This window comes from Hylobates moloch, unplaced genomic scaffold (genome assembly GCF_009828535.3).
Source record: "Hylobates moloch isolate HMO894 unplaced genomic scaffold, HMol_V3 SCAFFOLD_8, whole genome shotgun sequence".
Lineage (NCBI taxonomy): Eukaryota > Metazoa > Chordata > Mammalia > Primates > Hylobatidae > Hylobates > Hylobates moloch.
Genome location: NW_026652283.1, coordinates 64013367 through 64025705, shown reverse-complemented (window position 1 = coordinate 64025705; position 12339 = coordinate 64013367). Strand labels below are relative to the sequence as shown.

The window sequence follows — 12339 nt, the reverse complement described above, 5'->3', positions numbered from 1 at the left end:
TTTTAGACTTAAATTTGGATTTCAGTCACAGCTCTGCTTTTTATCCTAGCCATGTGATCTTGAACAAATTATTTAACCTCTTTGACCCTGTTTTCTTATCAGTAAAGTGAAGGTAATAATATCTACCTCATAGAGCTGTTTTGTAAGGCATAAATGAGGTAATAAATATAAAATACTTAACATATTACCTGATATATAATAAGTGCTCAATAAACATATTACCTGATATATAATAAGTGCTCAATAAAAGTTTGCTATTATTATAGTAATTCTTATGTGATTGAAAATTTTTCTTCAAAATTACTTTGTGTTTCTTAGGTAGCAGATCAACCTTATGTTCAACAGACATTCAGCCTTTTACTTCCACTGTTGGGATTTTTCATTCAAACCCTAGATCCTAAACTGATACTTCAGGTAAGAATAATGACCAAATTGATACTTTGTTTGCTAAGGAGGTTGCTAAAACTGCTATCATGTAAAATAACTTTCTAGAAATATTTCTTTTAAACCTCCTCTTGTTATGTCATATGTTGACTTGTCTTTATCAAGGATATCTCATTTCTCTTTCTTCCTTACAGTATTGTTAATATATGGTGCTGTTAATTCAGCCTTTATCTGTTCTTCTCTGTCACCCTATACTGAGCAGTCAATACTTTTTGTTATTACTGTTAACTACCCCCCACAAACCCCTGAGGTTAGGAGTCAGTTCGTGTGTTGAACCCTGCATTCATAGCAGTTTCAAAGGCATTTCAGCAGCTGTGGGAATGTGGAATCTAACCAGTGTGGATTAAAAGATAGCACCCATTGTTTCTTTGAAAAAATAAAATTATTTTGAAAGAAAAGCACTACTGAATTTCCTCTTTGGCCTCCAGCTTACATGGCTAGGACAGGCAGAGCCTGGGTCACTGTCTAGGGAACCCTTGTCGTGGTGCCTCAGCTGTGCCTTTCTTTTGGAGGTTCTAAGATGACAGAGAAAATGGGAAAGCCCTTCAGCTAAACTGAAGTGATTTAGAGGCTTTGGAATGAGTCCATACTAGACAGAATTGACGCCCCAAATTAAGAGTTAGCTTAAGCTCAGGGTCAGGTAAGAAAGAAACAATAACTGTTAAGAGGAGAAACTACCCTTCTTATTTATGAAGATGATCGAAGAGATGATTCCTGTCACAGTATGTGGTAGAACAGAAAGGAATAAAACTAGTAACAGCTTTGCTTTTAGTAGCTTTTTTTAATGGTGTGTATATGAAGAAGTTAGCAATAAGAAGTATGTCCTATATCATATGTATAACATGGATTTTACTAAGTTATAAAGAGTCAGAATACAGTAATTAACTCATTGAATGCAACAATTTGATTCTGAAAGCTCTAATATTCTTTTAGAAAAAATACAATAATTTTGATAGAATGTGCCTACCTTTAAAAAACCCAAATAAAGTTCTAAAATTTCGAAATAAGTAGATTGTTCAAAAGGTATTGCTTCCTTTATAAAAGATTTCACCTCAAGATTCTTTTAAATTGGGGGTTTGCAAATTACGGCCTCCTGTCTAAATTTTGCCCTCCTGTCTAAATTTTGCCCTCCTGTTTTCAGCCCAAGAGCTAGGCATGAATTTTAAAGGTTTGCAAAATAAAAAATAATATGTAACAGAGAACATGTTGCCTACAAAGCCTAAAATACTTACTATTTGGCCTGTTAGAGAAAAAGCTTACCAGTCCTTTTCTCTCAATAGAATTTTAAATACAGGCATACCACAGAGAGATTACAGGTTGTGTTCCAGACCACCACAATAAAGTGAGTGAGTCACATGAATTTTTTGGCTTCCCAGTGCATACAGAAGTTATGTTTACACTATACTGTAGGTTAAGTGTATTATAGTATTATGTGTAAAAAATGTACATAATTAAAAAACACTTTATTGCTAAAAATGCTAATGATCATATAAGCCTTCAGCAAAACATAATCTTTTTGGTGGTAGAGGGTCTTGCTTCAGTGTGGATGGCTGCTAACCCATCAGGATGGTGGTTGCTGAAGGTTAGGGTGGCTGTGGCAATTTCTTAAAATACGACAATGAAGTCTGCCACATCAATTGACTCTTCCCTTCATGAAAGATTTCTCTGTAGCATGTGATGCTATTTGATGGTATTTTACCCACAGTAAAACTTCTTTCAAAATTAGAGTCAATCTTCTCAATTCCTGCTATTGCTTTAACAACTCAGTTTATGTAATACTCTAAATTCTTTGTTTTCATTTCAACAATGTTCACAGCATCTTCTACACCAGTAGTTATGTGTCAAGAAACCACTTTCTTTGTTCATTCATGAGAAGCAACTCCTCTTCCATTCAAGTTTGATCATGAGATTGCAACAATTCAGTCACATCTTCAGGATCTACTTCTAGTTTGCTAGCTATTTCTACCACATCTGCAGTTACTTCCTCCACTGTAGGTTTGAACCCCTCAAAGTCATCCATGAGGGATGGAATCAACTTCTAACTCCTGTTAATGTTGATATTTTGACCTCCTCCAAATGAATCATGAATGTTCTTCATGGCATCTGAAATGATGACTCCTTCCCAGAAGGTTTTCAATTTACTTTGTCCAGGTTCATCAGAGGAATCACTATCCATGGCAGCTATAGCCTTATAAAACGTATTTCTTAAACAATAAGACTTGAAAGTCACAATTATTCCTTGATTCATGGGCTGCAGAATGATTGTTGTATTAACAAACATGAAAACAATATTCATCTTATACGTCTCCTTCAGAGCTCCTGGGTGAGCAGGTGCATTGTCAATGAGCAGTATATTTTGAAAGAAATCTTTTTTTCTGAGCAGTAGGCCTCTCAATAGTGGGCCAAAAAATATTCAGTAAACAGTGATATAAACAGGTATGCTATCATCCTGGCTTTGTTGTTCCATTGATAGAGTACATGCAGAGTAGATTTAGCAGAATTCTTAAGGGCCTTAGGATTTTTTTAATAGTAAGTGAACATTGGCTTCAACTTCACCAGCTGCATTAGCCCCCAAGAAGAGAGTCTGTCCTTTGAGCTTTGAAGCCAGGCATTGACTTCACCTCTCTAGCTATGAAAATCCTAGGTAGCATCTTCTTCCAATAGAATGGTGCTTCCTCTACATTAAAAATATATTGTTTAATGCAACCACTTCCATCAGTGATCTTAGCCAGGTCTTCTGGATAATTTACTGCAGCTTCTTCATCAGCACTTGTTGCTTCACCTTGTGCTTTTGTGTTACGGAGATGCTTCTTAAACTTCAGGGGTCAACCTCTGTTAGCATCAAACATTTTTTCTGCAGCTTTTTCACCTCTCAGCTTTCACAGAATTGGAGAGAGTTAGGGCCTGGCTTTGGATTTGGCTTTGGCTTTAAGGAATATTGCGGCTGGTTTGATCTATCCAGACCACTAAAACTTTCCACATCAACAATAAGACTTTCCGTGTTCATTGGAATAGCATTTTTCATTTCCTTCAAGAACTTTTCCTTTGCATTCACGACTTGGCTAACTTGCAAAAGAGGCCTAGCTTTTCACCTCTCTTGGCTTTTGACAGCACCAGGCTGAATTATCTTTAGCTTTTGATTTAAAGTGAGAGATGAGATTATTCTTTTCACTCGAACACTTAAGAGGCCATTTTAGGGTTAATTTTAATATTGTGTCTCAGGGAATAGGGAAGCCCAAGGAGAGGGGGAGAGGCTGGTGACCTACCTGTTGGTAGAACAGTCACAACACAGAATTTATTATATTTGCCATCTTATATGGGCACAGTTTGTGGTGCTCCAAAACAATTACAGTAGTAACATCAAAGATCACAAATCACCATAATAAAATCCTAATGAACAAGTTGAAATATTGCAGGAATTACCAATCTGTGACAGCCATGAAGTGAGCACATGCTGTTGCAGAAATGGTACAGGTAGACTTGTTCAGTACAGAGTTGCCACACACCTTACATTGTAAAAAAAAAAAAAAAAAAAAAAAAAAAAAAAAAAATGCAGTATCTTCAAAGTGCAATAAATCAAAGCACCATAAAATAGTGTTTGTACACAATATTTTTTAAAGGTTTGGTATATAAGGTTTTTCAGGAACATGTATACTTTTATTTTTTACGTGGTTGGAGGCAGGAGGGTGTGGTAAGAATAATGCTGTAACAGTTAACTTGTTCATAGGATTGTCTTATTTAAATTCTGCCAGTGAAGTTCAGGGGCTGTGGTGTGTTTGTTTTTTTCTGGGTTTGGTTTTGTTTCCCCTCCCCACATTTCCATCCAGATCTTAGGCAGTTATTGTGTCTGTACAAAATACTGGTATTATTTATAACTGTTCTTTGGTCTTCACCTCTGTAGGTAGTAACTTTGCAGACCTCACTGCTTAAATTAGAGCCTCCTGACTATGTTCGTTTGGCAATGTTGGATTTTGTATCTTCCCTAGGAAAACTTTTTATACCTGAAGCTATCCAGGTAATATTGCTTAACTCTGTTCTTGTATTATTAAAACAAAATCTCTATAAGAGTTAGTGATTAAGGGATTTTTAGGCTTTTTCTGAAATTTTGCAATTACTGACAAAGTTGGAAAAAAAAAACTATGTTCCAGACAGATTATAAAATCTATTTATAACTTACAATACAACTCATTTAAGTTCTTTTCTTTTAGAAAAATATATGTTGATACACAAATAATTTATTAGTTGGCTGTAGTCTACCATATTAGATTCTTATTCCAGTTGGGTTCTAATACACAGTTCCTGTGTATTTGTCTTATAGGGAACAGCACGTAATTAGGAAATTTGGTAATTTATTAAAGTTATTCTCTTCGTTTTTTATCCAAGAAAGAGAACCTGTTTTTAAAGACAGTATTTTTGAAAATGTTGCAAAGTATGTATAGCTGACAAATGGATTATTTATAAAATTATACTGCACTAGCCTGGCAATACACATCTACTGAATTTTAAAACCTCAGTAAATGTATATTACCAGGCCAGTACACAATTTAAAGAACTTACAGCAAAGAGATCTTCATAAATTGAGAGTTACGCCTTCCTTATTACTATAGCCAAAATTCAGTAATTCTAGTAATTGACACTTAATCTCCAAGGGAGCGACTATAAAGAGTTCACTAATGAGAACTTTCTTACATAATTAAAGCAAACACATGATAGACAGTATCTCATAACATGTGGATTAAACTCTTTGAAACCAAAAATTTAATTTCTAAGGGGCTCCTTTATTTGTTCATAAGTTAACAGTATCCCATCTGTCTCCATCATGTTAAGGTTATATTTCATGAGATAAGCATAGAATGTTGACAGCTTCTTTTCAACTCTCTTGACAAAAATATCCAAAGACACTTGGCATCTGAGCTGTCTTTTTACCATGAAATAAATCTATTCCAAAATGCTGCTTCATTTGTGAACCACTATGGACTATGCACAGGCCGAGAAATTATGAAACAAATGTTTTATAAGCAGAAATCGCAGTGCCTTCTATATTCCCAGGAGTGAGGTCAAGACCTGAAGAAATTTTTGATATTCATCAGAACATAGGAGGCATTTAAAGCTATGAAATGAGATTGACTGATTTATCCATTTGGGAAAGATTATAAGTTTTTGCCGTATCCAGTGCTGTTTTAATCATTGGCAATGCAGTAATGAACCAAACTAATAAATCCCCACTGTTAGCCTGTTTAGAGGCAATAAACAATAACAACATGGTGATATGTGCAGTATATTAAATGGTGGTGAGTGCTATGGAGGAAAATAAAGCAGGGAAGGAAGATAGGGAATATGAATGTGGGGGTCTAGTTTGAAATGGGATATATAGTCAGTGAAGTCCTCACCAAGGTGACATGCAAGTAAAAACCTGAAATGCAAAGCATTGGAGAAGGGAGCATGCCTCATATTCAGGGAAGTAAGTATAGCTAACACAGAGGTAGCAAGACTTTGCAGGCCATTTGAGGACTTTGGCTTTCACTATGAGGGAAATAGGGAGCTACTGGAAGGATCTGAGTAAAAGAGTGACATTACCTAATATGTTTTAGTGTGTGCCCCCTGGGACAGGATTATGGAAACTTGACAACACTGGGCTTACTGAATGTATGGCTATTTTATGATTATCTATTATGGTTTCTTTTCTCTATTATAATAAGGCTTGGTTCTTTTAGGACAGAATTCTGCCCAACCTGTCCTGTATTTTTGCCTTACTGCTAGCTGACAGGAGTTGGCTGCTAGAACAACATACCTTGGAGGCATTTACTCAGTTTGCTGAGGTAATTATAAAACTGATTTATCACAATGACTTTCAAACCATTTTAATATTTCAGATGTTCCAGAACAATCCCAAAACATTTATTGAACTGCTTCTGTATTGCAATCGGAAAATTGTCTGAAGGGTACATTACTCATTATCTCTTTTACAGCTTATCAAAATGAGGCTTAAGACAAATGAAGTGAATTTCCTAAGGTCCTCTGAATAAACAAGGACCAGAACAGGCATACACAGCAGGCCTACTGACACAAACACAGACACAGTCTTCCAGCAGATAGTATTTTTGGCTCAAATGATAATACATTTCATTTTGTGCTATCAGTCATAAGGGTTAGGCTGATGAACCTAAACCTGTAAGATGGGTTGCTCCTTTACTCTTACTGCATTTGCTGTATAGTCATGCCTATGATCATAAGGGAGTCCAGAAGCATTAGTATGACCCAGCAGGAGTAATTAAAGCTTAGAACACTGGTACAGAAGTTAATTTTGTATTATCCTTAGGGACCCTGAAGGAATCATGAGTTTACACCTCTGAGGATCCTCTGGGACTCTTATTTAAAATGAATTTTTGGTTAAGGTAGCTCATAAAACTCATCTATTTGTCTTTGAAAGTTGTTGAAATATGTTAAAATTGGTCTTGTTCATTAATTTTTTAATAGGGAACAAATCATGAAGAGATAGTTCCACAGTGTCTCAGTTCTGAAGAAACTAGGAACAAAGTTGTATCCTTTCTGGAGAAGGTACTTTCTTTACGTGGCTCATGTTTTATTCTTTGCCCTATTTTTTTTTTTTTTCCGAAATTATGTAACTGTAACCAACCTGAGTATTGTCTTAGCTTAAACTTTTCACAGTGCTCAGCACAGTGCTGACAGACTTTTACTAAGCAATTGAGGCCACACAAGTAAAACACTTGGGGCCAGGCGCAGTGGCTCATGCCTGTAATCCCAGCACTTTGGGAGGCCAAGGCGGGTGGATCACGAGGTCAGGAGTTCAAGACCATCCTGGCCAACGTGATGAAACCCTGTCTCTACTAAAAATACAAAAATTAGCCGGGCATGGTGGTACGTGCCTGCAGTCCCAGCTACTCGGGAGGCTGAGGCAGGAGAATTGCTTGAACTGGGGAGGCAGAGATTGCAGTAAGCCAAGATCGTGCCACTGCACTCCAGCCTGAGTGACAGAGCGAGACTGTCTCAAAAAAGAATACTTGTAGTTCCTCTGCCTGTTGTTTGGGGTGTAATAGCACTGATTATCCAGGCAGTGAGATGACTAATGAGGATCCCTAAGCTATTAATAATCATAATTAAATACACTTGATCACATCATTAGGTAGGCCTGAGAGGATGTTTACTACCATATTTTGGGTATAACTTAGGCATGGCTTTTTTTTTTTTTTTTTTTTGGCAGCCTCCCAAGCCAGGGTAAGCTCAGGGTCCTTTTTTTTTTCTTTTGGGATGGCTTTTTTATTCTCTTTGCAGCCAAGACCTGTTTTTACAATTAAAACCAAAATTTTGAATCACAGGGTTCCTATGTCTATGCATACTTTGGAACTTAGCATGAGGAAATAATAGTTAATTGAAATACTAGTGGAACTGTTAAACCACAAATTTAAACTACCAGGAGAAACTGAATTATTTTATATATTACATGTAATGATGCACATGTTATATATTTTACATATATTACATATTTTTTTTTTTAGGTGGAATGGGCCCACTTGACTCACTGAACTTTATTTTTTAGACAGAGTCTCGCTGTGTCCCCCAGATTGGAGTGGGTGGTGTGATCATAGCTCGCTGTAACCTTATACTCCTGGGCTCAAGCATTCCTCCCACCAAAGTCCTGGGATTACAGGCATGAGCCACCACACTTGGCCTACTTATATTACATCTAAGCTGGATTTTAAGTACATGTGTATACACTGCTGTTGCCAGTTTCTTAGCTTATACAGTAAAGGTTAGCAGACTATCATTTTTTCCTGCAAAGACGACTCTATAACTTTTTTGTAAGGAAGAATACAGTAGAGTGATTTAATCCAGATTATACTGAGTATTTATAGATCAGTCCATGTGACTTCCAGAATTTGCCTAGTATGGTTGAACACTCAGCACTTACACAAATTACGTGGCCATTTCATATCTAGTAGAGTGCTAACATGTTTCTGTTTGCTTGGTTTTTCATGGTCCCTGGCAGACTGAGTTTGTAGATGAAACTGAAGCTGCCAAAGTGGAACGTGTGAAACAGGAAAAAGGTATTTTCTGGGAACCCTTTGCTAATGTGACTGTAGAAGAAGCAAAGAGGTCATCTTTACAGGTATGGGCTGATTTCAATGGGGGCCAAATTTTAACAAGGCAAATTCTGCCCTTTTTACTTACTGATGAAACAAACCAGTGTGGTTTCCAGCCTCATGTTGAATTTCAAATCAAATAAGATCTAGACATGTAAAATTCTGTTTTATGGTAGTTGCTTTTAAAATTCAGAAGTGGGACTACACCATATCAAATATATTTTCAGTATGTTTGAATTATTGGTAGTAACCTTTAAGGGAAGTAAGTTACATATTGTACCAGTGATGCTATAAATGCAGTTTTTACTGAACCACAGAAGAAAATGAAAGAAACTTACTCCTAAATGTTTAGTTTGATTCCTTGCCTTATTAATCAAATGAGTCTCCTAATAATTCTAGGCAGTATCTAAAGATCACATCTACCCATTAAAAGGCAGAATTTGACATCAGTAAGGATATTCAAAATATTGTTTTAAGCACTATTAGTATAGTAATTAGTATAGTAGTAATTTATGAAGAACAACATTCTGATAAGTTTTAGTCAAACTCTCATAAAAAGAAAATACATTTATGAACTTATTTATAAGACATGTAAGCTTGGACTATGCAGCACTTCTCATTGGGAGCCCTTTGGGACAGGATACTTGTTGTATACCACATACAAACTAAGACACTGGTAGTAGCACTCTGAATTGCTATGATAAACCAAAATGCCTTTACATCTTTTTCTAGATGACTGTGTAGGGGTTTTGGGGTGCATCCTCCTACCCTTGTGATCCAATTACTAGAATAAAATTTGCATGTAAGCTTTACTCCAGTCCAAAAGGAAGGTTCTTTATATTTAGAATGGATATTACGATATTACTTACGTTTTTTTTCCAGCCTTATGCAAAAAGAGCTCGTCAAGAGTTCCCTTGGGAAGAAGAGTACAGTTCAGCGCTGCATACAATAGTAGGGGCCTTGGAAGCAACTGAGTCACTACTCCAAAAGGGTCCTGCTCCAGCCTGGCTTTTAATGGAAATGGAGGCGCTCCAAGAAAGGATGGATAAGCTAAAACGTTATGTACATACTCTAGGGTGAAACTTATCACTAGGCAGAACTGGGTTTGATGCTTTGTCAACTGAAAATACTTACTTATGTCTGTACATTTTCTAACAAACAAACAGATATAAAACAAATTTTGTAAAGTTGAATCTAGTGAAAATAATCTTTATTTGACATTTAGAGAACAGGATCGTGGGGAATATTCTTATTAAGAACTTTGGTACAATGTACTACATGTGGAACAGTCAGGAACTGCCCAGGTCCACAAAGAACCATTTACTCAGATAGTATAACTGTAAACAAATAAATAAGCTGCCTAAGGAAACCTCAGCAATTTAAAATCATTTATATAATTTACAGCTAGAATTTTTTAAAGTTGTTGTATTTCATAATAGAGCTTACTCTTATGTTAAAGAATGGCACAAAATTAAGCTAACCAGCTTGAATTCTTACATTTTACTTCCAGAATTGTCCTGGAAAAAGCAGTAAGTTCAACCTGTCCTCAGCTACTTGCTCTTCATAGAAACTGGCCTCAGTCAAATGCACAAAGGCTCTTCTTCCTCCTGGAAACCAGTACTGTGAGCCTCACCACCCAGGGCTTTTAGCCAGCACTCGCAGTCAGTATCATATTTCAGTTGGCACAGACCGGATAATGAGCTCCTGGGATGGGAAAAGCAGGCCACTTTGGGGTTTTCTTGTCCCAAAGCCTGCTTTTGAGGTATTGATTTTTTTTAAAAAAAGGGAATCCTTTTTCCTAAAGTTTAACTCACATCTATTGTCACCAGTTATTATCTTCCCAGTTCAGCTCCCCTTCTTCTTCCCAGCCTTCAGCCTCTCCCTGCAACAAAATAAAGCACACCAAAAACCCACTGAAACAAATCATATGCAAAAATCATGCAAATTTGAAAAAGCAGGAATTTAAAATTTATCTTTTGATGTCTGAAACACTACCTTGTACTAAGTAAAATAACTTAAGAGCTCTAACAGAAAGTTGAAAAGTAGGATTATAAAACCATGGCACTGGAAAATAGCTTTTCAAAAACCATAAAATCCAGTAAAAATCAGTGTGATGACACCATATCCTTATTTTAACCCCCCCCTTTTTTTTCAAATAAAAAGGGTACAATAGCTCATTAAACAAACTAAGCATTGCTACATTTTTCTGGGGGAAGGAAAGATACCAGTGACAGAAACTGATTTTGTTAATTTTGTGCTTGACTTGATGGGGAAATAGCATGTTGCTTGTTATAAATGGGATACTGCAACTAGGACCTATGAGGGAAATCCTAAAGCTAGTAGCACAGTTTACTCCATAAAACGTACTCACCTCAGTAATAATTTCTGCTGCAGCAAATTTTGAGGAAAACTGCATCACTGGGGAGACATCATCCTTTTTAGGGACCATTTCTGTCCTCAGTTCAGGTAATACAAGAAAAGCAGCAGAAGGCTTAATTTCTGGGATCATATCAGCAAACCAGTCCATCTCAGGATCTTTTACTGGCTTCTTTTTTACTTGAATGGTGAATTCCTCTCCTAAACCAAGTTCTGATGGAACCTTAAGGGACCTTTCTTGTGATGACACTTTTGGCGGCTTGATTTGGTCTGGGTCATCCCCCCGTTGTACAAAACTAGTCTTTTGGGGTAGGCTTGATTTCCAAGGCATAGACTCTTCAGTGAGTGGAAGCAAAGCAGGAATAGGCTTCTGCTCCCCTGAGGTAACAGGTTTTGTAGCAGTGATTCCACCTCCTGGGTTTACTTTAGTATCTAAGCTGCTGGGCTCGCAGTCATCCCAAGATGACTCCTCCATATCCAAGGTATTGCACTGGGACTTGACAGCATCACAAGGTTCTCTAGGCCAAATCTGTATGTTGACAGTTGTTTGATTTTCAGGCTCCTCAGGTTCACTCCAGTCAGGCCACTCCTCAGACTTTTTAGAACTTGATGGGAAGTTTTCACTGTCCTCCAGAGTATTTTTTACATCTGAGAGTCCATTTATGGGAAATTTAATAGGCTGAGAAAATGGATCACCTGTAGGGAAAAGAATTATTCTCATAAAATACTGGTTAAAGGTAAGAACTACATTTAGGGGAAGGATAGCATTAAGGAAGTGTAGTAGTACAGATCTAATTACTTGGAAATATCCATGCATACTAAACAAAAGAGATCCTAGCAGAACATTATTCAAGATCAACGATGTCACATGTTATCCAAATAATTACATAATACTTATATTATTAACTCAGTGGAAGCATGTAAGTAATAACTAGCGCATTCAACCCTTATTAAATATCCAAACATACAGTATATTGACATAAATATAGAAATGCTCTAAGCCAGGCAGTGTTATCCTTGGGATGTTAATTACATATGCCTGAAAAAGTCTTGCAGGCTCAAATAAGTTTGCCTAACCCAACTTATTAACCTCACTTTAAGCAGATTTCCCTAAGTGTAGTAGTTAAGGCACTGAGAGATCCTGTGCAACGTGTTAATGACTTTGCTCTCATTTCCCCAAACTTATTTAACCACAGAACTCTTTTTCACAACACGCCCATTAACATCTTTCAAAACTATCATTCTTGGTACAATTTGGAAGATGCTGCACTAAGGCATCAAAAGTCTCAAAGTAAAGTATCAGTGCAAAAAAGAATTCAAGTAATGTCAACCTGCTCTTCTCATCAATTATAAAGAAGAGGTAAGTATATATCCAGTAGTCTGGAGAAACAAGATGAGACCAAAGCTGACTACATAA

The 12339-nt window shown here is 36.7% G+C and overlaps 2 protein-coding genes across 7 annotated transcripts in view; one reads left to right on the top strand and one right to left on the bottom strand.

The window, feature by feature from the left end:
* FIRRM (FIGNL1 interacting regulator of recombination and mitosis) overlaps positions 1 to 9739 on the top strand; it is a 57420-nt gene extending 47681 nt beyond the window's left edge. For 3 of the 5 annotated variants that reach the window (XM_032161026.2, XM_032161027.2, XM_032161030.2), the window contains 6 exons: positions 319 to 414; positions 4346 to 4459; positions 6159 to 6263; positions 6922 to 7002; positions 8453 to 8572; positions 9429 to 9739. In XM_032161026.2, the coding sequence (XP_032016917.1) occupies positions 319 to 414; positions 4346 to 4459; positions 6159 to 6263; positions 6922 to 7002; positions 8453 to 8572; positions 9429 to 9626 (714 nt within the window). In that variant the 3' untranslated portion in view covers positions 9627 to 9739. Of the gene's footprint in view, positions 1 to 318; positions 415 to 4345; positions 4460 to 6158; positions 6294 to 6921; positions 7003 to 8452; positions 8573 to 9428 lie in introns of those variants that run through there. The other 2 variants (XR_004249276.2, XM_032161028.2) reach the window with 2 other exon arrangements.
* SCYL3 (SCY1 like pseudokinase 3) overlaps positions 7696 to 12339 on the bottom strand; it is a 45087-nt gene continuing 40443 nt past the window's right edge. For both annotated transcript variants that reach the window (XM_032161037.2, XM_032161034.2), the window contains 2 exons: positions 10918 to 11618; positions 7696 to 10428 (listed from right to left, as the gene is read on the bottom strand). In XM_032161037.2, the coding sequence (XP_032016928.1) occupies positions 10369 to 10428; positions 10918 to 11618 (761 nt within the window). In that variant the 3' untranslated portion in view covers positions 7696 to 10368. The remainder of the gene's footprint in view (positions 10429 to 10917; positions 11619 to 12339) is intronic.